At 49.7% G+C, this 23,697-nt stretch overlaps 2 protein-coding genes across 2 annotated transcripts; one reads left to right on the top strand and one right to left on the bottom strand.

Moving 5' to 3' along the window:
• The first annotated feature begins 17,624 nt into the window (after positions 1-17,624).
• LOC120670391 (putative UPF0496 protein 2) lies at positions 17,625-19,860 on the top strand. The gene has a single exon (XM_039950477.1). The coding sequence runs from the start codon at positions 18,343-18,345 to the stop codon at positions 19,507-19,509; it is 1,167 nt and encodes a 388-aa protein (XP_039806411.1). The 5' UTR covers positions 17,625-18,342; the 3' UTR covers positions 19,510-19,860.
• A 1,208-nt stretch (positions 19,861-21,068) lies between these two features.
• LOC120670136 (expansin-A29-like) lies at positions 21,069-22,378 on the bottom strand. The gene is made up of 2 exons (XM_039950146.1): positions 22,092-22,378; positions 21,069-22,015 (listed from the first exon to the last, which is right to left on the bottom strand). Exons 1-2 carry the CDS (start codon positions 22,255-22,257, stop codon positions 21,381-21,383), a joined length of 801 nt encoding a protein of 266 aa, XP_039806080.1. The 5' UTR covers positions 22,258-22,378; the 3' UTR covers positions 21,069-21,380.
• Positions 22,379-23,697: the final 1,319 nt, after the last annotated feature.

Here is a 23,697-nt window from a genome sequence, read left to right as displayed (position 1 = left end):
CTAATCGGTTTTGACACAAGGTCGGTTTGACTTCCATATATATATATATATACTGCCTTCACCAGAAAATAGATCAACTCGAGTTAGGGTTTTGCCTCCTTCTCGCAGCTGCGCCGCCTTCGTAATCTGACCATCCCGAGCGCTGGCGTGCACCGACGAACGGGAGAGCAGGTCTCCAGAGCCTCCGTCCTCGCAATCCTGCACCGGTTGAGGGCGAATAAGGTTTTTGGGAAGCGCCCGGCGCAACTGCTCAAAGATCTTCACAGCTCGTCCTTCGTCCAAGTCAGGCGCTGCGGCAAATCGTCGTCTGCGACATCAGCTGCTGCACTCCGTCAACAGGACTGTCTTCGTCCGGTCAACTCCGTTCGTCTTTCCAAAAGCCAAGGCTCAGTACATACACTGTTATTTCATTCAGATCTTAATCATATTTTCTAATAAGTTCATGATCTTGTTGTGTTTTGTTACTAGTGCGATAGAGCTGTTCATACTAGATCTAATCCTGTTCATGATTTATTTATTTCAAAATTTAATCATGCAATTGTCTAATATTTCAACAACACAGATGTTGAGATATGCTGCTGCACGTATATGTGAAAGGCATGCATGCCGAGAGTTATCTTCGCATCAAACTCGGCAACTCCTTGCAGTATCTTCTTTTTCGCGTCCATAGCAAGCACCCATGCTTTGGTGTTCTTTCTGTAGTGGATCTTAGTCATGAAGTAGACCACATATTTATTCTTACTCCTATACATCCTGGGATGGGTGGCCTGGGAGCGCCTGGAGATTATGGGCGTGACACGTGTCCCAGAAAAATATTTATTCTTACTCATATACACCCTGGGATGGGTGGCCTAGGAGCGCTTGGAGATTGTGGGCGTGACACATGTCCCAGAAACAATAAGTCCATTACCCATACGCGGAGACAATATTCTTACTCCTATACACCCTGGAATGGGTGGTCTGAGAGCGCTCGGAGATTGTGGGCGTGACATGTGTCTCGGAAACAATCAGCCCATTGCCCATACGTGGAGACAATCAGCCCAATCACCTTGGAGAGAGGAAGCCCGACGCGAGGCATGGATTTGGCGTTCACTTCTTTCGGCCCAAACGCAACAATCAGCCTATTGTCACGCCCTTGAGCACACCTCTCTTTTTGCTCTATACACATACGTAACCATCAACGCATCAACTATTTTGCTCCACATTCAAGTGGGTGCGGCGTAGCGCGCGGTTTACCTAGTTATCCTGATGCAAGCTGAGCGTGGGATGCGCAGTGTGGAGTCTCTCCAAGGTCAGCTGAGGAGTGCCTTGATCGTTGACCAGCTTCGGCAGCAACTCAAATTGCACCGGTTTCTTTCTGGCAGAGTCGCAGAGATCTGGGAAGCGCAGACTTTGCAGCCAGGTTGCCAGGAACCCTTCACTAGAGACTTGACACTAGTAGCCTTCCTGCTCCATGTGGCAGCTGTCCAATCATCGGCGATGAAGTCGCCGTTGGCTACAGAGCCTGGCCTGATATGTGTCTTGAACTCAATGTACTTGATGCAACCATTGACAACAGCAATGTCCCAGGAGGTCCTGGGGCTGCATTGACGCTTCCTGTCGGGGTTTAGCGGCGCCGACAATGAGACGTAGCACAGCGGCACGGTGTGGTCCTGGCGGAGGACGTCGCAGAAGAGGATGCCCCGCCAGAGATCGACCCAGCCCATGGTACCGGCCTTTTCCTCGGACTGTGATCACCTTGGTGTGTGTATGGGCGGGGAGGAGTGGTGGCCAAGCTCCTGCTCCTGCTCCTGGCGCAGCAAGGCCATCTTGGTGGCCCACTCGTCCGTCCTGGAGTCGTACGTGTAGAGGTCGTAGTGCCCCGACACCATGGACGCGTAGAGGAGCTCGGCGATGACAGCCTCGTTCAGTTGCCGTGTAAAGTTGTAAAAATGAAATCTTTGTATATTTGAAGTATTAAACATAGACTAATTATAAAATTAATTACAGAATTTGTTTGTAAACTATGAGACAAATCTAATAGGGGAGAGTCTCTACGCTCCGGCATAAGGACCAAGCTACCCGAGACCACCTCGAGAAGCTTGGCCCGGGGCTCCCTCCTACCTATGTACTATCTTGCTTCATAAGCATGTTTTGAATTCCTTGCAAATTCAAAAACTTTTGCGTCCCGGGGTGTGGAACGCCCAGCGTCACGAAAAAAGGATGCTCTTAGCCGGGTCGGCATGCTGGTTACGGAGCTCACAGACTCTTCCGGGCCAACCTAGACTCCCTACTTGGTCTCTGGCACCGCGGGCGTCACGACGGGTGTGGGCGGCATCCCCGCTCGAGAGCCCGCCCGCGGTGCAGCGGCTACAGCACCTGTGGCGGGGCCGCCGGCGGCGCTCCTGTCCAAAACAAGGTGGACACATCAAAATGTTGCCCTAGAAGAAAGCAAACCCAGAAGAAGACTGCAAAACCGAGACGCACCTAGTACCCGTCTGACGCACCTGACGCCAGGTCGGAGAAAGGAGCGCTGCCCGCTTCAGCGCAGGTGCTCTTCCCCCGGCGGAGGGTGAGGCCGCAGCTGAGGAAGTACCGCCCGACGATGAGTCCACCGTGATGGGGGAGATCACGCGCGTGTGTTTGACCCCTCCCCTGCTAGACTCCGGCGCGCTCCCACTCGCACCGACGGCGCCGCCTCCCCCTGGTGCCTGGGCGCAACCGCCACCATCGCCAGGGGGACGGGGTGGCGGCAGCTGGGCCAGCCCCCGCACGTCGGTCATCGGGAGGCTGCCTATGATGACGGCCGCCACTGGATCCTCGTACAAGGGCGTCACCCCCTCCGGGAGGAAGGCCACCGCCGGGTCCCGCTTCTCCAGGACTTCCTCCAGCCACGCCGCCACCGTGTCGGCACCGGGATTGGACTCCGCGCCGCGCACCAGACGGCCGGCGTCGTCGTCGCCGGTGTAATACCACACCGGGTGAGGACGGGCCTGGAGTGGAGCGATGCAGCGCGGAAGAAGTCCGCGGCCACCATGGTCGCGGTGAGGCCCACCGCCCGAAGAGAGTTGATCCGGTCCAGCAACGGCGTCCACGCCACTCCTAGCCCCGGCATCTCGGACCACCGGGAGTTGCTCACTGTCGAGCCTTGAGCAAGACGAAGGCGCGGGGAGGGGTCATCCACCTCCATGTACAGCCATTGCCGCTCCCAGTTCTCCCACTTGCCCTTTCGGGCAAAGGGAAAGAAGTCGGAGCCACGCCGCCTGAAGAAGACACCGCCGACAGTATGGTTCTGCGAGGCGACGCCAACGCTAAGGGAGAGATGGAGACTGCGCCAGGCTGAAGAAGTGGCGGAAGAGCACCACCGACAGGCTCACCCCACGAACGCCTCACACGCATGCGCGAAAAGCGCGAGGGTGAGGATGGCGTTGGGGGTGAGGTGCACCATATGGAGGCCGTACTCCTCCAGCGCCGCCATGAAGAACGGCGAGAAAGGTGGGACCAACCCAAGAGGAAAGGGAGGAAGGTCACCATCTCTCGAGTGTGCTGGGGCACCGGGAAAGCTCTGGGTGCAGAACATAACACTGTGGGTGCAAGGGCAACTCTGGGTGCAGCTGCAGCATCGATCTCTCTCACACACTCTCTGCTACTCTGCACGATTTCTGCGATTGCATGCCCATCTCCGCGCCTGCGCTGCGCGCGTCTGCAATGCATCGTCGTGTCGTCCTTTGCTATTCCCGCTGATCTGTTACAACTCTTTGGGAGGGGGGCAGGCTTTGCCTCATCGGGTGTGTCCTTGGTAGAGTAGTGCGTACTTCTCTGTACCAGCCAGCGCTCGCACAGCACACAGGCGGCCTATCGCCTACTCCTACTACGCTCCCTGGCGCCGAGCCGGTCATGGACGGACGTGCCGCGCCGCGCATACCGCATCACCGAATCATTCTAGGCGTGCAGCTCTAGCCTTGGCTAGACTTGCCGCGGCACTGTGCATGCCGATGCCGATGCCGATGCCGATGCCGATGCCGTGCCCGGGTCAATGCGTTCGTGCGGCACTGTCCATATTGATGTTTAAGCGGATACGGATATTGAATAATTTGGATATCTGCTATCCGTTTCCTATCCTTAAGGCAGGGTCTTGTGGAAAGCGAAGGTGTAGTACCCATACTGTGGCTCAACTTCGGCCTTCTGACCACCCGACTGCACAACAATTTTCTTCGGTTGATAGTGCATCGGTGCACGAGTGAAGCTGTCAGCACTGGGGCTCAATCCGCGGCTCTTTGCTAGCCAGAAATACAAGTTGGGCTGAACAAACAACTTCGGCGTCATCTGATGCAGAAAAACCTTATACAGACCGAAGATATCCACAATGACAGGGTCAAGGGGAAACTGAAGACCTGCAGCAAAGAAGTCCCGAAAAACCATGGCTTCGTCGTCTTCGGGGTGAGCTGTAGTCTCACGAGTCTTAGGCACTCGTCCGAGTCGTCATGCACGCAGTCGAGCCTCTCGGCCAACCGCCACATCTTCCTGTCGGGGCCGACGTAGCAGGAGATCGCGGGGCTGGCCAGGCGCGACGGTGGAGGTTGTCAAGGAGGTCCTCGGCGTCGACCACGGCGTCCCCAGCCAGGGGCGTAGACAGGGGGCGGGCAGGGGCCTGCCCCCTATGGCTCCTAAATTTATATTAAAATTTTAAATTTTGATTAAATTTTTTATATAAATTAGTATGGTTGGCCCTCCCTAATAATGAAAAAATAAATTCTTGGCTCCGCCCCTACCCCCAGCTCGGCGAGCCCCAGGCAAACAGAGTAACGATCAAAGTAACAATAAAGGTAACAGAAGCAAACAGAATGCTAAATAGTTGTAACGTTCAATCTTTGAATGGTATATATCTATAGTGGAATCTTTTGGTGATATATACTTAAAGATTGATTCTTTTGATAGTATAGATCCTATTTTACAAAAAAAATTACCACTCAACTATTAGAAACCGTCTATATTTGGCCATGGAACCATTTTGATAGGGGGTTTTGCTAGGTGGCTTGTACTGAGGATGCCAGCTCGGTGAGTGACGGCTATGTGTACAACTAGTTTACCATGAAGAACAAAAACTAACCCACATTGGAACAAGAACTTGTTTGTCATCCCGACTCCCGAGCTAGCTGGTGGCGGGCCCTCTATCCTCCAAACCCAGCCCATTGGACATTTCTACCCACCCACTCCCCAGTCCCCAGCCTGACCATTCCCCATCTGCCGCCGCACAAATCTCTTCCCAAACCCTACCTACCCACCCTTCCCGCCTGCCGCCGCGCACGAAACCCACCCCTCCTGCCCGCCACCGTGAGGAATTTCGATATTTGACACTCAATCCGATCGCCTCGCTATTTTTAACACTCAATTCGATCGACCTTCAAAATTTGACATCGAGACCATGAATTTCTTCAATCCAGGAGATTCCCCTCATTTTCTATGTTTTCATTTACGTTTCTTTTTTCTTAATTCTGATTTCACATGTGACTGGACACATTTGCCCCTAGCCTTATCTATCTCCTTCCAGTGTCGTGAGGTTGAGCCCAGACCGTTCTCCTCCCCCTCTTGTTCCCTCTCCTGCAAGAACAGGCTGCAGGCCCTGCTTCCGCCGGTCCCCATCCATCGTAGGAGTCGGAGCCCCCAAACCTTGACGACTGCTTTGGGGCACGACGGTGCCGTGAGTTGCCATGATCCCCTTCTAGGTGCGGGGGGGGGGGGGGCATCGGGAGCGGTGCGCCACCTCGGACAGGACAATGGTGGGGGTGGACGGGCGGCAAGGAGCTGCTCTTGCGAGCGGCGGTGCCGACCTATTCTTGCGCAGGGGCCGGCGGCACCTGTCCAGTCGAGAGCGGAGAACAGGGAGAACAGGGGAGAGGCGACCAAGAAAACAGAGGAGAGGAATGGACCGATTGGATCGGTACAGGGTAAATAGAAGGCAAATATGTCCAGTCACATGTGAAATAAGGATTAATAAATAAGAAAAGTAAATGAAAAGATAGAAAATGGGGAGAATCCCTTTGATTAAAGAAATTCGTGGTCTTGATGTCAAATTTCGAAGGTCATTGAGTGTTAAAAACAGTGAGACGATCGGATTGAGTGTCAAATATCAAAATTCCTCCCGCCGCCGCCGACCCGCCCCCGACGCCGACATGGCCGCCCTACGAGTTGCGGGTAGGAGGGCGGCCTCAAACCCATTCTGCATCAAGCAATTTGGCCGCGGCTACACCGGCCTCACCCTCGACGCCACGAGCTACGGCAAGCCGCTACGCGCACCTCTAGGGCTCTACGGAGGGGACCCACCCCTGTTCCCCTCTGGCGGGAGGTGGGCTGCGCTGATGGCGCACGGAGTTAGGACGCCATCCACGCTCGCTGCTCGTTCAGCCCGCTTCCTGTGCACCGGCACCATCGGCGACAAGACCCACGACCTCCGCTTCCTGGGCACCGGTGCCGGTGCCGTCAGTGACAAGACTAGCGAAACACTCTTGCTAGGCACCGGCGGCAAGATCGCTGACCCCCTTCTACCTGGGCACCGGTGCCGTCGGCAACAAGACTCACGACCTCTGCTTTCTGGGCACAGGTGCCAGCGTCGTCGGCGACAAGACCGACGAAACCCTCTTACTGGGCACCGGCGGCAAGATCGCGGACCCCCTCTTCCTCGGTACCGGTGGTAGGCTCACCAGCGGCCACTGCTTCCCGGCAACCAGCGACAAGATTGCCGGGCCCCTCTTGCTGGGCGCCGGCGGCAAGATGGGCGGCGGCCCCTGCTTCCTGGTCACCAGCGACAAGATCGGCGGGCCCCTCTTCCTAGGTGCCGAAGGCAAGATCAGCGGCAGCAACTGCTTTTCGGCTATAGGCGACAAGATTGCCAGCCCTCTCTTCCTTGGCACCGGCGTCAAGATCGTCGGCGGCCCCTGCTTCCCCGCCACCGGTGACAGGATCACCGACCCCCATCTTCCTGGGCACCGGCGACAAGACCGGCGGCCTCTGCTTGATGCACACCATTGGTGGCGCCACCGGCAGCCTGCAGATCACCGGCGCCATCACGCTCCCTGGCCGCAGAAGCCCTTGGCCTGTGACTTCCGCCCTCCTTTCCAACTCTCTCTATGGTGTGCTGCCGAAGCCACTTCGGAACCCCTACTTCGTCTCTGCTATTCGTCCTCTTTCCACCTGTCTGAGCGAGGATGATCCCGATCTCTTCTCCAAGCTATGGGCCATAGAGATGAAGGTTGGCGTGTGTGCGAAGTTGATTGAGGACGCCCACAAGTCGGCAATGTCGGCTGCACAAATAGTTAAGAAGATGATGAATTATATGGGTGCAGAGCAATCTCGTATATTTGAGTAAGTTCACTTTTGCTTCCTTTGGGTGTTTCTTGTTATTTACAAAATTAGATCTACGTGCTCCTCTGCTAAAACCACTATTGTTCCAATGCATGAATTTTTGTAATCGGAAATTTTGATATTTGTTATAGGTGTGCCAGATGCTAGTTTCGTTTTGATTTCGTGTGTTCTATAGTTTTTTAGTGTAATATATAGTTGCCAAGGTAAAACCTAAGTGCTTTAGAAGCTAGGAATTGAGCTTAGCTCCTGTGTCCAGTGATTGCCATGTTCTTGTCCCTGCTGAGATTTTTTATATCAATTGTGCAGCACTACTAAGGAAGTTATGACCATAGCTATAGATGTGCCAAATACTAGTTTGGAGTTTAGAGCGTATGGTTCTATAATTTTGCTGGGTAATGTATAGTTGCAACGGTAAAATCTAAGTGTTTTGGAAGATAGAAATTGAGCTTAGCTCCTCTGTCCAGTGGTTGCCAGCTAAGATTTTTCATATGGGTTGTGCAGGGCTATAAAGGGAACTGTAACCTTCAAAAGAATACTGCTATGAAGTCCATTGCTTGCACTAATGGGGCTTGTTGCAATGTTTTTGGTAGCTATGCTTGGAGCATGGTGTTTCACTTGCTTCTCTGGCTATGATAGCACATCTGGATTTGCTAAATTTTTCATAAGCATTCTCCATCATGTCCTACAAGATCCGAGAACCAAGAAGGATGTAGAACCATATGTAGAGATGAGTTATGATGCATTTTGGAGAGCTGTGGATCCTGTTTACAGGTGGTGGCAGTGGTGGAAGAAGGGCGGTCAGGATGATGGCTAGATCTTTTCTGCAGCACAATTTTTCCCATAAGGCTACTTCTTTTGCATTTGTGGTGTTGACATTTTTGTCTTCTTCCAATAACACTTGTGAGGAAGGTAAATTCCTTTTCTAAAATATCATGTTTCTTATCTTTTCAATATAATTTCCTTAACTTGTATTTTTATACTAGAGTACTTGTTGGAGAAGTTGAAGTTTGTTGGCTTTGATGAAAAGATAGCAAATGTAGCGATGCTAAACTTATTGATTAAGAAAGGGTACTTTTCTTTTCTTTTTAGCCTTTTCCATCTTTACTTGTAATATTTGAGTTATGAACTAAGAGAAAGATGTATATGTGTAGATACTTGGGTAAGAAAACTGAGATTGATGGACAAGGAACACTTGTGTATTCTACATTTCAATTGAGGCTGCTCTCAAAGAATGTACATCAGGACTCATGAAAAATAAAATCACGAAGGTATAACTCTCAATTTCTAACTTATGAAAATTTTTCTAACAAATTATCCAAATTAAGCATTAGTTCTAAGTTGGTTTACATTAGTATTAACAACTGATTATGTGTTTATAATGCAGACTATTTCTGAATTCATTAGAGAACGCAGAGGAAAACTAGCTACATCTGTGACTCCAGCAGGCTCTATAAGTGAGTGTGTAGCTCGTGATGTAAGAATTATGATTGTGCAGCGAAGGTGTTCCGTGCCCATAAAGAAGATCTTACATGGGATGAGGATTTTGACATTACATATATGGTGGTAGTTAATGATGACATTACAGGAAAGCCTGCCCAGCAAGCACATGTTTTGCACAAGATAGACTCAGTTTTCATGCCTATGTTCATCCACAACGATAAAATGGCTTTGTATTTCTTGGTGTTGGCTTAAGATCTTAGAAACACTAGTGACGGTGGAGTGATGGAGGATTGGTACAGAGAATAGATTCTAGGACATCCAGCATTAAGGCTTTCAACAGTTCGATACAACTTGATTGAAGGGTACACCTCACGTGCCAGGAATTCCTTCTCGCCAACTCTACAATATATACCTTCTTGAATGGAATGCATCCTTTCTGTGAGGACTGACTCAAGTGATCCGTTCTATAAGGCCTACTGGTTTCGAGTTGAGCCAACAGAGGTTGTTACTAATCTCTATGAAAACACAAATGATGGAATTCTTACATTCCATAGACATTTCTCTCGGAATGCAATGGTATACTTCAAAATGACATCTCAAACATGGATGGTGTTAGCCTAGCAAACTACCTCTACTCACTTGATCACTCTGATCGGAGAGCTCAAGCTCACTCACACCCACTCTCCGGTGGCTGCTGGTTGAAGAAGGAAAGTGGAGTAGAACACACACACACACTGAACTGGCTATCCTTTTACAAAGTCCCAAAGGGGGTATATATACACAAGGAGGAAAACTCTGGACACACACTGATTCCACACACTTCTACTCCCTACTGCTACTGTTGCTAGTTTGGCGCTGCTGTAGCTACTATTACTAGCTTCTACACTCTTTTACTATTTTCTAAACTTACTACTACTGCCAGGCTGCACTCTTGCTGCTCTTGCCAAGCTGCAAGTTGGCATTTGCTACTACCCTCTTCTACACATTTTGAGACCCTTCTGTCAGACTAATACAAAATGCAAGAGCTAGCTAATTATTCTAACAAATCTTCCCCTAATTTGCAAGCTCTTGCTTGATATCCTCTATTCCAATTGAAACCCTCAGCTCTTGGAACTGAAGTTGCACAAAAGCCTGGGTGAGAATATCCGCGAGCTTTCGGTTGGTCTCGACGTACTCGAGGATGATCCGTCCTCCATCGACACACTCACGAATGAAGTGAAAACGAGTGTCAATGTGCTTACTACGATTGTGGAGGTCAGGATTCTTCGCCATTGTAATGACCGACTTGTTTCCCACCTTGAGTAACGGTGCTTGGAGTTCTTTATTGGTGATCTCCTGCAGCAACTGATGCAACCATGTCCCTTGACCGCTCGCTGTTGCCACTGCAATGTACTCTGCCTTGCATGTAGATAGCGTGGCAACCTTCTACTTCTACGACTACCAAGTAGTTGGGCAAGGTCCAAGCTTGAAGAGCACACCTGTGGTGCTTCGCCGCCCATCAATGTCTCCCGCCAAGTCACTATTACTGAACTCGATCAGCTCGATCCAGCCTTGTTCCTCCTCCCTTTAGGATACACCAGCCCATAGTTGCTAGTGCCGGCAGTGTACCGGAGAAGGTGCTTGACAACAGCAAAATGGTCCTCATTGGATCCTCCAGGAAGCGACTTAGGTAGCCCACAGCGAAGGCAATGTCAGGTCGATTATGCACTAGATAGCGCAGCTCGCCGACAATGTTTCGGTAGCGTGTCGCATCCACCTTGGGCATGCTGCTCTCATTGCTGAGCTTCAATCTCTCCTCCATGGCCATCTGATAGCCCTTGCATTCACCCATGTCGCTGCACTCCAGCAACTTCTTCGCATAGGAGCTCTAGCGCAGTGTGATGGCATCCCTCCATTGATCCACCTCTATGCCGAGGTAGTAGGTGAGCAAGCCGAGGTCGCTCATGCGGAACAGCTTCTTCATCACAACCTTGAAGTCATCGATGTCCCGCTGAGATGCTCCAGTCACTATTAGGTCATCGATGTACACCCCGACGATCAGCAAGCCATGGTCTGACCGTCAGGTGTAGAATGCATGCTCAGTGGTGCACTTAGTGAAGCTAAGCATCGCGAGGCTGGAGTAGAGCTTGATGTTCCACACCGTTGGCGCCTGCCGTAAGCCATACAAGGCCTTACGTAGGAGGAGCACCTTGTGTTCCCGCTCGTCAATGACGAACCCCAGTGGTTGTTGTACTTAGACCTCTTCGGCAAGCTCACCATTCAGAAATACGGACTTCACGCCCTAGTGATGGACATTCCAACCCCTTGTCGTCGTCAGTGCTGACATAAGCAGCACGGACTCCGTCCGCACGACCGGCGTAAACACCTCCTCGAAATCGACTCCTTGCTGCACAAATCCTCTAGCGATGAGCCATGCCTTGTGCCGCACCGCACCACAGCACCGCGCTCATCACGCTTCACCTTGTACACCCACTTCAATCCAATCGAGCGGCAACCGACTGGAAGGTTGACGAGCTCCCAGGTACGGTTCTCTTCAATCGCTGACATCTCCTCCATCATCGTGCGGCGCCACTGATCATCTTGCTCAGCTTCAGCGAAGGTCGCTGGCTCCTCCATGCTTCCTAGTTGCAGCTCGAGGTCGCCAAGGCTGCGCTCTACCAACCCAGGTGTGGTGACGCGTCCCCAATGAGATCACCAACTTCTCGGAATCGGAGGCGCTCGCCTTCGCACTCGGCGTCGAGATGCTCCACGGGGCTTGTGGAGGTGTGACGAAGTGGACGGACGCGGTGGAGCCTAGAGTAGAAGCACCCGCAGCCGGTGTGGCTTGAGCTGCTGGTTGATTGTTATTGTTTGTTTGATTAACATTGGTCTTAATTCTATTTTATTGTTTATCTGCCAGTGACTGCTGAGGAGAAGGAAGAGTGAGGAGAGAATGTTTGGGGGAAGTTTTGGCCTCTTTGGCTAGGAAAATCTCTTGTCGCAGCAACAGTAAGTCAACAGTAACCTTGCATTCATGTGAGCTGTGACAAGACAAATGTTATTCATGTGCAATGTTTACAAGATTGATATTGTATGGTTAACCTTAATTAATTGCATGATTTCCTAGGTTTATTTGAATGCTTAGAGTTGGATTGGTCATCGGTAAAGATATAGTCAGCCGATCATACATATTATTGGTTCGTCAGCATGGCGGGCATGGCTGTCGCTCTAGCCTCTCGGGAGCTAGTCTCGATCGGTTCTCTACTGCTGTGTCTTGGACCAAGCTAGCAGCAAAAGAGGATCAATTCATCAGCACGGCAACACCGAGAGCCAGACCCCACCAGGCCACGCAACCCCGGCGCACCAACCTTCTCCGGCCGAGACGTTGACGGCGACCTTCATGCCTCCGAGGCAGTGGCCGGGAAAATCGCAGATGAACCAGTACGTGTTAGACTTTGCCAAAACCAAACTAGAGGCACGTAAACTTCAAAATCTTTACATAACCTAGTTCATGACAAATTAATCTAATGCGAAAGTTGATAAGCATTATACCAGTGTTAGCAATAGCAGCAGTCATTGATGCCTCAGCTTTAGATAAAGTAGTCGTATGTGTCGGTGTAGAAGATGCAGCAACGTATCGGCGTCCCTCCTGGCGCCAACAACACTGACCGCGAGTGCTTGGCCTTCCAAACCCCTCCAGTGCCTTTAGCGATCAGACATGAGGTGGCTAGGATTTTAGAATGAGATGAACGAGTGATTAAGGTGCTAACAACGACCTTATATTTATAGGCACTGTGGGGCTGTGGACGGCCTCTGAAAACGGGACTAACGGGCCTACTGATCACAGCCCATTAAGATTTTATCATTAAATTCTTAATCGTGTTTAGGTGGTTTAAAAGCTTTCTTTAACCGTGAAGATCACAATATTCTTAACAGAATTTATTTCCAACAGTACGTACGTAGGTCCTGGCCTCGGCGAGCACCCTGTCGTAGCGGAACGACTATGCATCACGCGCCCGATAGCATCGCATGATGAAGTAATTAATTTCTCCATATCAGGTGAAGACAAATTTGATAATATCACTCACATGCAAGAGTTCATACTAAAAAAATTATAAATCTTAAACTGTGTATCTAAATTAAATTTCGATTACACCATTATTTTTTTTCATATCAAGATCTTCAAAATAAGACCACACTTGCCTATATTTGCATGATATTTTAAAAAAATATTTTTAATACTAAATAATTAATTTCGATTTCTGGAAACAAATATTTTAGCAACACGAACAATGTTCGGGATGTTTAATATTTTGTTAGTTGTACATTATTATTTGTTCATTATATTTAATTTTTTATTTGTCAAAATAGTTATTTGTTCGTGTTGTTAAATTATTTGTTCCCATGATCTTGAATTTATTATTTAGTGTAAAAGAAATTATTTTAAAAAAATATCACACAAGTGTGGTCTTGTTTTGAAGATCTTGTCATAAGAAAAATAATGATGCAATCTAAATTTGAGAGAGAGAGAGAAAAAAATGGGCGTTCTACTTACCGCCGGCTCAAGTGTACACTTTTATCTCCGGTTGTGGACCAGAATAGAGCCAGCCGCTTGCTTACAGTCTGCTAGACGGGGCGCACAGCTGCGCATGCAGCCGGCCAGCTGGCTGGATTATTATCCATGCCCTTATAGTGAATTGTAAGTTGGTTGAATGTTGAGGTAGAGGAGAGAGGAGAGGAAAAAGAAGGGAGGTGGGCTACAAGGTTACATCCCACTTATGCACAAGAACCAATAAAATTTGTGAGAGTGATATGTGGGTCATAAATTAATAATGAAGAGCTCAACTCCTATATGAATGGGCTGAAAGAAAGCTATGAGAAATGTTTTTAGCCAGCAGCTGATTGTATTATTAACTTTGCTTTAATTAATGATTAGTGGATGGTTAATGTAGTATTATTATAGCAAATCATGGATTAATTAGATCATTAGATTCGTCTTGCAAATTAGCACTCATCTATGGAAAAAGTTTTATATACATATTTTATTTAATTATTTTAAATAGTAAGATATTTTTTTTTGATGCGATAGAAGCTAAAAACAATTTCTGAAAACAAACAGGGTTAGCTGGTTGGATGGGTCATGGCCTCATGGGTATCGACCGGATGCCTGCCTGCCTACCATTTTGTTTGTTTGCTGCGTGCTCGACGACACTGATTAATTCGGACTTAGATAATCAACAGCAAATTTAAGTTACTAGACATCTTCCAAAAATTACAAAAGTTTAATTCTCTGTTTCTAAAAGTTACAAGAAAAAACTTGTCTTCCCTGTTTTCTGAAAAGAGAACTGATAGAACCACATCAACTCTTTTGATCTTGCCTGCATGGCGGATCCAAAACTTCAAGTTTTTTTTGGAGGGGAGGGAAGGGGGCTTATTTATTCTCCCTCTTTTTTGTTCAGGGATGAAAAATGTTAAGGGGGTTTTAGCGGGGCTCCATAGATGTGTGGGTAGGGGTAGCCCTACAAATGGGTTGAGTTAAAATGGGTTTAATAGATTGAGTTTTGATATGGAGTGTAGTTGGGTGGGTTAAAATCTATTGTATTAGGTAATAGGTGGGGCGGAGCGGGTTTATGTTTGTGGGTTGCGGTGGGTTGGGTGGACTGAAATGGATATTCTGTACAAAACAGTATGACTATATATAAATATCGGCCCCGTATTAAGAGTCGGACCCTGAAAATAAAATTTCGTGTTCACATTATAAAATTTTATCGAAATTGACTGAAATTTATTGAAGATGGCTCAGTATGACTAGCAATTATTTTGTGCAAAACAGTGTGAATAGAATTACATGAGGTCCCTCGTCAAGAGTCGGATCTTAGAAATAAAATCTCGCGTTCATACTATAAAATTGTAGAAATAGACTGAAATTTGTTGGAGATGACCCAGTATGACTAGCAGCTACTCTGTGCAAAACAGTGTGGCTAGAATTACAGGTGGACCCCACATCAAGAGAGGATCCTGGAAATAAAATCTTGTGTTCACTATAAAATTTTATCGAAATTGACTGAAATTTGTTGTTGGAGATGACCCGGTATGACTAGCAGCTACTCTGTGCAAAGCAGTGTGGCTACACCTACATGGGCCCCACGTAAAGAACCGGACCCTGAAAATAAAATCTCACGTTCACACTATAAAATTTTATCAAAATTAACCGAAATCTGTCGGAGATGATTCAGCATGAGTGGCAGCTAATTTGTGCAAAACAGTGTGGCTAGACTTACACATGAGCATCACGTAAAGAGCTGAACCATAGAAATAAAATCTCGCGTTCTCACTATAAAATTTTATCAAAATTGATTGAAATTTTTTGGTGATGACTCAGTATGACTGACAATTACTCTGTGTAAAATAGTGTGGCAAAACCTACACTAGAAATTTTTTTGAGGAAACGGGTTTTTATTAGGTTATAACCATAATTTGGCTAATAGTTTATTACACTATGAGTTGAAATGTTTGAGCTGGGTTGGTGTGTGGTGGTGATGGTTTGCAGTGGAGTGGGTAATATTAATTTCTCTTATAAGAATGAATTGGTTTGGGTGTAACTTGGTTTCCACCCCATTCGCAGACTGGGTAGGGGACGCTGAATCGGCCCAGCATGTCATGAGATGCAACTTGCCATTAACCAACGCATATATAGATGGCCGATAAATCCTAGCAGTATGCCTTGGTACTTACTAGCTGGTTTAAGACGCGCATGCCGGCGCGGCGAACCACAGCAGCATCAGTGACGGCCTGACGGGTACGGTTAACAACGAACTAACAAGAAGTTACTAGTACTTAATTAGCGGCAGGCAATGCAATGCAAGAAGCTAGGTAGTCACATTAATTAGAGTAATGCAATGCAATGCAAGCACTCCAGTAGGCAGGCTGCTGGCAGGCAGCCACGGTTGCGTGGGCGTGCGGTGCTTGCCAATGCAAAGCTTGCTTTCCAATGGCGATGGCGCTGGACTGGGCTGGACGACGACGATGCAGGCACCTGAGCCACCAATTTGCGCGGCAGCAAGGAGGCAGACACGAATCCATCCGGCGATATCATATGATGATCCTCCGCCACTACGCGTGGACGGAGCCATGAATCTCGATCGACAGGCCAGGATCATCTCTAGATGACTAGATCGACGCCCGCCAGCGCCGATGCCGGAACCAAACCAGGATGGAGGAGGGCAGCAGGGCCGTCCTCCGTGCTGCATGTCTCCACTCAGCGCTGGCCCATCCGATCTCACGGGTCCCGTCCCATGCCTTATTCTTATAGGTCCACCCAACACAGGTTCCCCGAACACTCAACAAGGACCTTATTAATGCACCGCTCCGGCTATAATAATGACTGCTCTAGATATTATACAGTGTACTCTTCCGTTCATAAACTATGAGCCATGTATAAAAACCGTTTGTATATATATATATATATATATATATATATATATATATATATATATATAGACTAATACGGATCGGCCGGGATTGCTCCTGTTCAAATAAATCTCTCATCAACAAGTAAGGTTTAATGGCATCTTTCGTCCTAGTCATTGAGGCAACAAAATATCTAGTAGTAAAGTGCAGGCCCAGATCCATTGTTAGCAGCAATGCGGGGCTTGCCCGCCTACTTCACATGTTTTCATTCCAAATCGGAACGTTTGTATATACGGTTTCATGGCCTCATATACAGCCGCAAGCTGTTCATTCGCGAGCCATTGCGTGTGCGTGTATAATGTTTACCAATAAGCGATGATTGCAAAACAGATAAACATGACCACTGCCACATAATTTTTTGTTACCCTTTTGAGGCCATGAGTTAGGGCATTTTAGACTGTCGTCTTGCGTCTACTCAACCGATGCCGCTAGTTTGTACGCCCACGTATACATTGGTTTCTTGTCTTGAACGCGAGGTAGGGGGTGCTCATTTATCCATCCCCATATTTCCTGTTCTTTTTGGTGTATTCGCACACAATTTTACCGTTGTTTACATATGTCAATTGCTCAATAGATATGTATAAAAGGCTGTGGCGTATTAGCCACATATGAGTGGCCTGTGGGAATGTCGTGTGCTTTCGTGTCACTTCTGCCGTGTTGCCCTATCGTTTTCCTCGAGTCTGTTCCAGAAAGAAGCCACCTCTCTATTGGTCGCTTGTGGGTTTCGTTTCTTGCCTTGCAAGAGCTCCTGTTTCTCTCTCTCACTCACTACATTCATGGACTCATCCCTATCTATATAAGAGGAAGACAACAATGCCATATGAAAAATTCAAGTTCCGTATTATTCAAAGTCATCAGGATTATTCTAGGTGCTTTCACAATCATACTTGTGGTGAGCTATGTTGAATTATTGAGAGGTTAGACTGACATAAATTTTAGTTCTATTTGAGCGAGTACCTCAGAATGAGGTCATCGCCGTCACCTCCATCATCGCCCAGATCCATTTTCAGGATCGAAACTAGTAAGTTTCTATATGACCATATGTCTTGCAATGTTCTTATATGTTACTAGCTTGCAAACTTGTTCTTTTTTAGGAAGTTGATTGTCTTAACGATGTTGTTTTTCCTTTACCACAAACTATATATATATATATATATATATATAATGCTGAAATGCACCGCTGTGTTCGCTTGGCTGTGACTGATGGCTGGTGCTGATTTATTATGAGAGAACAGTACTGCTGACTGGTTGGTAGCTGATGACTGGTGCTGATTTAGTATGAGAGAATAGTACTGCTGGCTGGTTGGTTGACAAGCCAAGCGAATACAGCAAATTATTAGTCCCAAATTATTAGTCATTTTGGCTGATTGGCTATGAACTGTAGAAAGGTTTAATTCCGACCATGTTTTGTGCTAGCTAGTACTTCATCCGTCCCAAATTATTAGTCATTTTGGCTTTTTTTAGATGCATAGTTTTTGTTATGCATCGATGTATATTATGTCTTGGTGCATAGCAAACACTATGTATCTAGAAAAATCAAAACGACTAATAATTTTGGACGGAGGGAGTAGTTAGTCTTTACCCTTTGAAGCGGTGTTTTTCTTGATGTACATCATCTTATTATTGATAAGCTCAGCTTTATTATGATGTTTGCATCAAGCAATCAACTACTTCAAGTTAATTAATAAAAACGGTTAGTGTATTCAATTGATTTACGAAAATGCATGGTCCATGTATAGTCAAACTAGCTAGCCTTTTATGAAAGATAAAAAAAATCGAATCAAATGTTGTGTGAACTTATGAATACTCTGTAATTTGTGAAAGAGTTGAAGCATGTTTTCCTTGTCGAGGTCCATATGCAAACTTGATGTCAATGCCATAATAGCTATCCACAGTAGGTCGCTACTCCTGCTTGTATGTAAAGCAACGGCATCCTTTGCTAAAAAAACACGAGGTCTCAAAACCATTTCTTGACGCCTTCTCTTGCTGTCCATATATACCACACGTTTCTTTGCTTTGCCTCATTGCGTTGCTTGTGCCGTGTGCTTGTTGCTTGATCTCATGTCTCACCTCCTACTCTGACTCGATCGATGCAACGCAGCTGATGAAGCCATGGAGAGGAGCCGCTCCACCCCTTCCAGCACTCCGGCGAGGCTGCCGCCGCGCAGCCCCCTCGACGTCGACGAGGAGTACGACAGCGCCTTCAAGTCCAAGTCTTTCCTCGACCTCTGGTCGCACGCGCACCGCCACCTCAGTCAGACCTTCTCCTTCAAGCAGTCATCGTCCAAGTCCAGCGTCAAGGACTACCCGCGCCACGACGACGACGAGAACGACACGGCGGCGGCCTTGGAGCAGTCCTGCTCGTACACCGTTCTTGATGACTTCGTCTTGGAGCCGAGCCCCGAGGTGCTCGTGCGCGGGCGGGGACGGGGCGGTCGCCAGCTGCGGCGACGGCGCCGCCGCGTGGACACCCTGCTGATCGAGTACTTCGACGTGACGCAGGAGGCCTGCGAGGCATTCTCCGCGCTGCTCGCCGCCATCGGCACGGCGCGGCGCCACCACCTCACGCTCCGCCGGCTGCTCGCGCGGCTGGACGGCGGCGGGGGCGACGCCTCTGCCGCGAGGGACGCGATCGCGGAGCACGTCCGCCTCGACAACCCGCTCTCGCCGGGGTGCCTGGCCGGGTTCCACGAGGTGCACGAGCGGTGCGGCCCGCTCGCCAAGCGCCTGGCCGCGGCGCAGCGCCGGCTCCGGAGGCTCGCGCGGGCGATGCGCGTGGCGCGGGGCACGGCCGCGGCGGCGCTGGTGGCGGCGTGCGCGGGCGCCGTCGTGGCCGCGGCGGTGTTCGCGGCGCACGCCGTGGTGGGCGTCGGCGCGGCGGCGGCGGCCGTGGGCGCGGGCCCGGCGACGGCCGTGCGGTGGGCGGCGGAGCGGGTGAGCGAGCGGCACTACGCGCGCGCGGGGACCGCGGTGGACGCGGCGGCGCGCGGCGCGTACATCGTGGGGCGGGACCTGGACACGGTGAGCCGCATGGTGCGGCGCGCGCACGACGAGCTGGAGCACGGGCGGGACGTGGCGCGCATCGCGGTGCGCGGGCGCGGCGAGCGGCCGCTGCTGCAGGAGGTGGCGAGGGAGGAGGCGGAGTGCGAGGAGGACCTGAGGGCGCAGCTGGAGGAGCTGGAGGAGCACGTCTGCCTCTGCCTCATCACCATCAACCGGAGCAGGAGGATGGTGGCGCACCAGATGACGGGAGGCTTGCCGTCGCCGGACCAAAACTAACCTTGTGTTGAGAGAGAGAAAAAGAAACAGACCATTAGTCTGTCGATTGATCTGTTGTTAACTATGTGATCACTGTTCATACGATTGTAGAGTAGAGATTTGAATAACAATAATTCAGGCTGATTGATTCTTATACTATGTACAGTAGAGCACGAGTTTTTTTCGTGGTAGTTGTGTATGTGGAATACAAACAACGAACTACCTCAATCATATATTCCTTGTCTTTGCTTTCTGAACCTGTTCTGACGGCATAGCAAAATATAAGGTTAGAAATCTGAATTGCTTGCAGTTGCAGCTTGAATGGTTTTTGAAAGTGTGAAGCTGCTAGATCCGTCATCTCCAAACATTTGCAACCTGTCATCTGTAACTGAAGATAGGTGTGTGTGTGTGTGTGTGTGTGTGTGTGAGACTGCAGTTTGCTAGATGCAGGGTATCGATCCCCGTACCTCTCGCATGCTAAGCGAGCGCTCTACCATCTGAGCTACATCCCCTTTTGTGTTGTGAGAATTATTTTTTCTATATTACAATTTTCTAATCACTTAGCCACCTACATACCTAGGCAGTCTCCAATGGAAGCCAGGATGAACCTTATCAGTAGATATGATTGCCCCACCTAGGTAGAGAGAGTGACATCGAAAATTGATAACCAATGTGATGTTGATCTTTGTCAGTGAACCACTCAAGTTGAGTGGATCTTCTTTTCACTTTTCAGATGGGGAGCATGTAAACGACTGAATCAACCAACCAGTGATTATATGTCTAAGGGGATTTGCTACGGTACACCAAAGTGATTGTGGACTGTTGATCTAATGTCATATTTCCTCTTAGGAGGTAATAGTTCTAATATTTAGTTTATATATTTTAAATTAGAAAATAGAGAATTAGAACTAACTTGCATGCATATTAGTTGAGATCTTATATTTCTGTTTTTTCCATGTGATGTGCGGTCATAAGCATTAGTTGATGAGATCTCAGATTTGTTTTAACGTGAACAAAAGCAAACGTGAGGTGTGTGGTCACTTTGAAAAAAAAACATGTTAGTGACAATAACATGTATACGTGACAAACCTGATCAGAAAAAATATTTTTACAACCATGTAGCATGACAGATGCACATATGTATCATGACATAATAATCTAGTGGTAGGACTTGGTCTAACGTGACATGATTGTAACGAATGACTTGAAAAAAAAGAGAGAGATGTATGTAGCTTAGAGGTAGGCGTTTATTTTCTATAGTGTGACATAAATACATGTGCACATGTTATTTTTAACTGTTAGAAAAATTTTCTACACTCCAACGAGACTAATATTGCTTTTTCCATACACGTACGTGCATGCATGATTTAGGTGAAACAACCTGCACGCATGGTTAGAAAACAAGATTTGCAGTTCCATGATTTTCGGATCTGCAATTCTGCGTGCATGCAAGATAATTAAGCACGGATATTTTTTATGTTTAAGATGGATTTAATCCTTGAAAATTTAACGGCGCAGATTTATTTGACCTCTTACCAATGCCCATGTCCAAGTATTTGATCGGAAATTCTGTTTGTCGCCTCAACGAACACATTATCAAGATTTTTACACACGAAAAGGCGAAAGCGGCTTGTTGAAGAACAAGAAAGGCCGGCGGCGACGCTGACATTACAAGCAGAGCAGAGAGATCCTGGCTGCTGGGCCGAGCCCCTATGCGTGGGCGGGTAGCTAACTGATCACTGATGATGATGATCGATGGACATGGATGTGGGCAGACCACCAGAAAGCACGCCACTGCCGACCTTCATATTGAAAACAAAAGCTCTGCTCGGCCCATCACATGCCGCCGTCCCGGGCATCTTCAGCTCAGCTTGTAATCACATCAATCTACTCTACTTGAACTGCAGCCTGCTCGCGTACGTCTGCCCGAACGTCCACGACGGCGGCACGACGTCGGCGAACTCGATGGTCTGGCCGTCGTCGGTGGTGACCCGGAACGAGAGGCCCTGGCCGTTGAGGTACGCCAGCGACTGCCAGTTGGCGCCCCAGTTCCGCGACATGGTGAGCCACCCGGCGGTGCGCGTGCCCCGCACCTCCAGGGCCCGCACCGCGCCGGCGGCGGCCACGTTGGTCGGCAGCACGAGCTCGAAGTAGTCGCGGCCGGCCACCGTGAAGCGCACCCCGCCGTGGCGCCGGCAGGGCACGCGCTGGAAGAGCACGGGGACGATCCCGCCGCGGTAGACGCCGATCTTCTCCCACGCTGGCTGCGCCATGTCGAAGTGCTGCCGCGGCGGGTTGCACCAGCCGCCGTCGTCGGAGGGCAGCGCGTAGTTGGGCGGGCAGAAGTTGGTGGCCGTGATGGTGACGGACGCCCCGCGGAGGCACCACTGCAGGTCCGCGCGCGCGTCGCAGGTGAGCTTGAAGCACCGCCCGCACGACGCGCCGTCGTTGAACAGCGCCGTGCTCAGCGCCGCGTTCCGCGTCCCGTAGCCCTGCGTGTACAGGTTCCCGTACCCGCACGCGCCGCCTGCAAGCAACGATGGACCTTTATTTGGACGGACACGATCGATCGATCACACGAGCTGCTTTTGTACGCCACGTACCCATGGTGCCGGAGGCGTCGCTGCCGCCGTAGAACGTGGCGGTGCCCTTGCTCCAGCCGGACGGCGCGAGCGCTCCGGCCGTCGAGGCGGCGGCGAGCACCACCAGCGCGACGGCCGAGGCCGCGACGCGCTTGTTGTAGCCGTAGGCGTAGCCGAGCAGGGCCATCGTTCCGAGTCCTGTCGCGGCCGTGCTCTGCTCTGTCTGCACGGCGGCGTCGGACGGCAATGAAGAAGCTGAAACCTCTAGAGGTGAAGGTGAGCCGTGTAACTGCAGCTGCCGAGCACGAGCATGCGGGGCAGTGGTGGGTCTGCCACGCCCGGCCCGGCCGTGCTTATATTGCTCGCGCACGCGAGATGGGCGGCACGTGCATGTGCCTGCAACCGTGCGAGGTGCCGCACCGTGACTTGCGCCGCGGCAAAGCTAGCGACAGCGTGTACGGAGGAAGCTCGGCATGTGCTCCTGCGTCGTCTCGCCTTCGACTCTGACGCCATGCCAAGGGTGGGCGTGGGCGACGACCGCCTCCGTCGGGCCCCGTCCATCCCATGTTCTGCTCGCCGGAGAACAGGGGATCCGTTCCGTGAGGTGTCTTCGCAGGTAGCCCCCCGGAAACGCCATGCCTGCGCCGACCGTGCCCTCCCTTTTTACTTGCTGCTCTCTGCTCTGCTCTGCTCTGGCGTGGTCGTGTTCAGGCTGGGGTTCACAGCCACCGCTCTGCGTCTGCCACGAAACCACTAGAGGCCGTGCAGCAGCAGCATGGAGTGGGAGTGGCCTGCGCAGCAGGACACAGAAAGGGGAAGGAGGCGAAGCACATGGCCAATCCGAGACGAGACGAGCAGAGCAGGAGATAGACGTGAACCTGAACCTGGTCATGGAGCAGCGGGAGCGGCGCACATGGACCCCCATCCGGAGCTCGGCAGGCACCGCAATTCGACAAGCTCCAAACAAGATCAGTCGGTGGGCGGATTGCATTCACTACTCTAACGATTTCTCGCTTCTTTTTTCTGGTGACATGAAAATAATCTTAATCTCTTCCATTCCGAGTTCTGACCCGCATGCACAAGGAGAGACTGAATTGGTGTGTGGTTGATTCAGTCTTTCAGTTGCACTGAAGGCTGGTTGTTGACTGTTCAGTCATCGTTGTTTAGTGTTTACTGACAGGAGATTGGCCTGATTTTGCCATTGCTGAAAATGCTTTGCTTGACGAAGTAGGTAAGATACGGATCGAGTGAGGTTCAGGCTTTTGCGATTGGCTTCGCCGCACAAGTAACATTTGACCTGAGAGATCACACGAATCCAGTGTTGAGACAGCAAGTGATTTGCACTGCATATGCATGCCCGGCTGCCTAAGCAATGCTGCTTGGACGATCCACGCACAATGATTGCACGGCGCCGCTACGTGCTGGATTAATCTGGTACCCAAACGAAACAGGTTGAGTGAGATGCAGCTTTTGCCATGTTCAGATAAGATTACCTTATCAAGTTTTGCACATGCGGCCTCGGGTCCAAACAAACCCTGTGCGTGTGTTTTCTTTTTATATATATCTGCACCGATGAGAAATGTGGGCGCTGAGGCACATGCATGGAAATGCAGCCGCCAAGCTATCC

Source organism: Panicum virgatum, chromosome 4N, assembly GCF_016808335.1.
Source record: "Panicum virgatum strain AP13 chromosome 4N, P.virgatum_v5, whole genome shotgun sequence".
NCBI lineage: Eukaryota > Viridiplantae > Streptophyta > Magnoliopsida > Poales > Poaceae > Panicum > Panicum virgatum.
Note: the sequence above shows the minus strand (reverse complement) of the source record. Positions and strands in the feature narration are given on the sequence as shown.

What these genes read in the sequence shown, in the direction of transcription:
- LOC120670391 (XM_039950477.1), top strand. Translation starts at nt 18,343, where the DNA reads ATGGAGAGGAGCCGCTCCACCCCTTCCAGCACTCCGGCGAGGCTGCCG.
- LOC120670136 (XM_039950146.1), bottom strand. Translation starts at nt 22,257, where the DNA reads ATGGCCCTGCTCGGCTACGCCTACGGCTACAACAAGCGCGTCGCGGCC. An exon ending in CGACGCCTCCGGCACCATGG is followed by an intron (nt 22,016 to 22,091) that starts GTACGTGGCGTA and finishes CGTTGCTTGCAG; the next exon opens with GCGGCGCGTGCGGGTACGGG.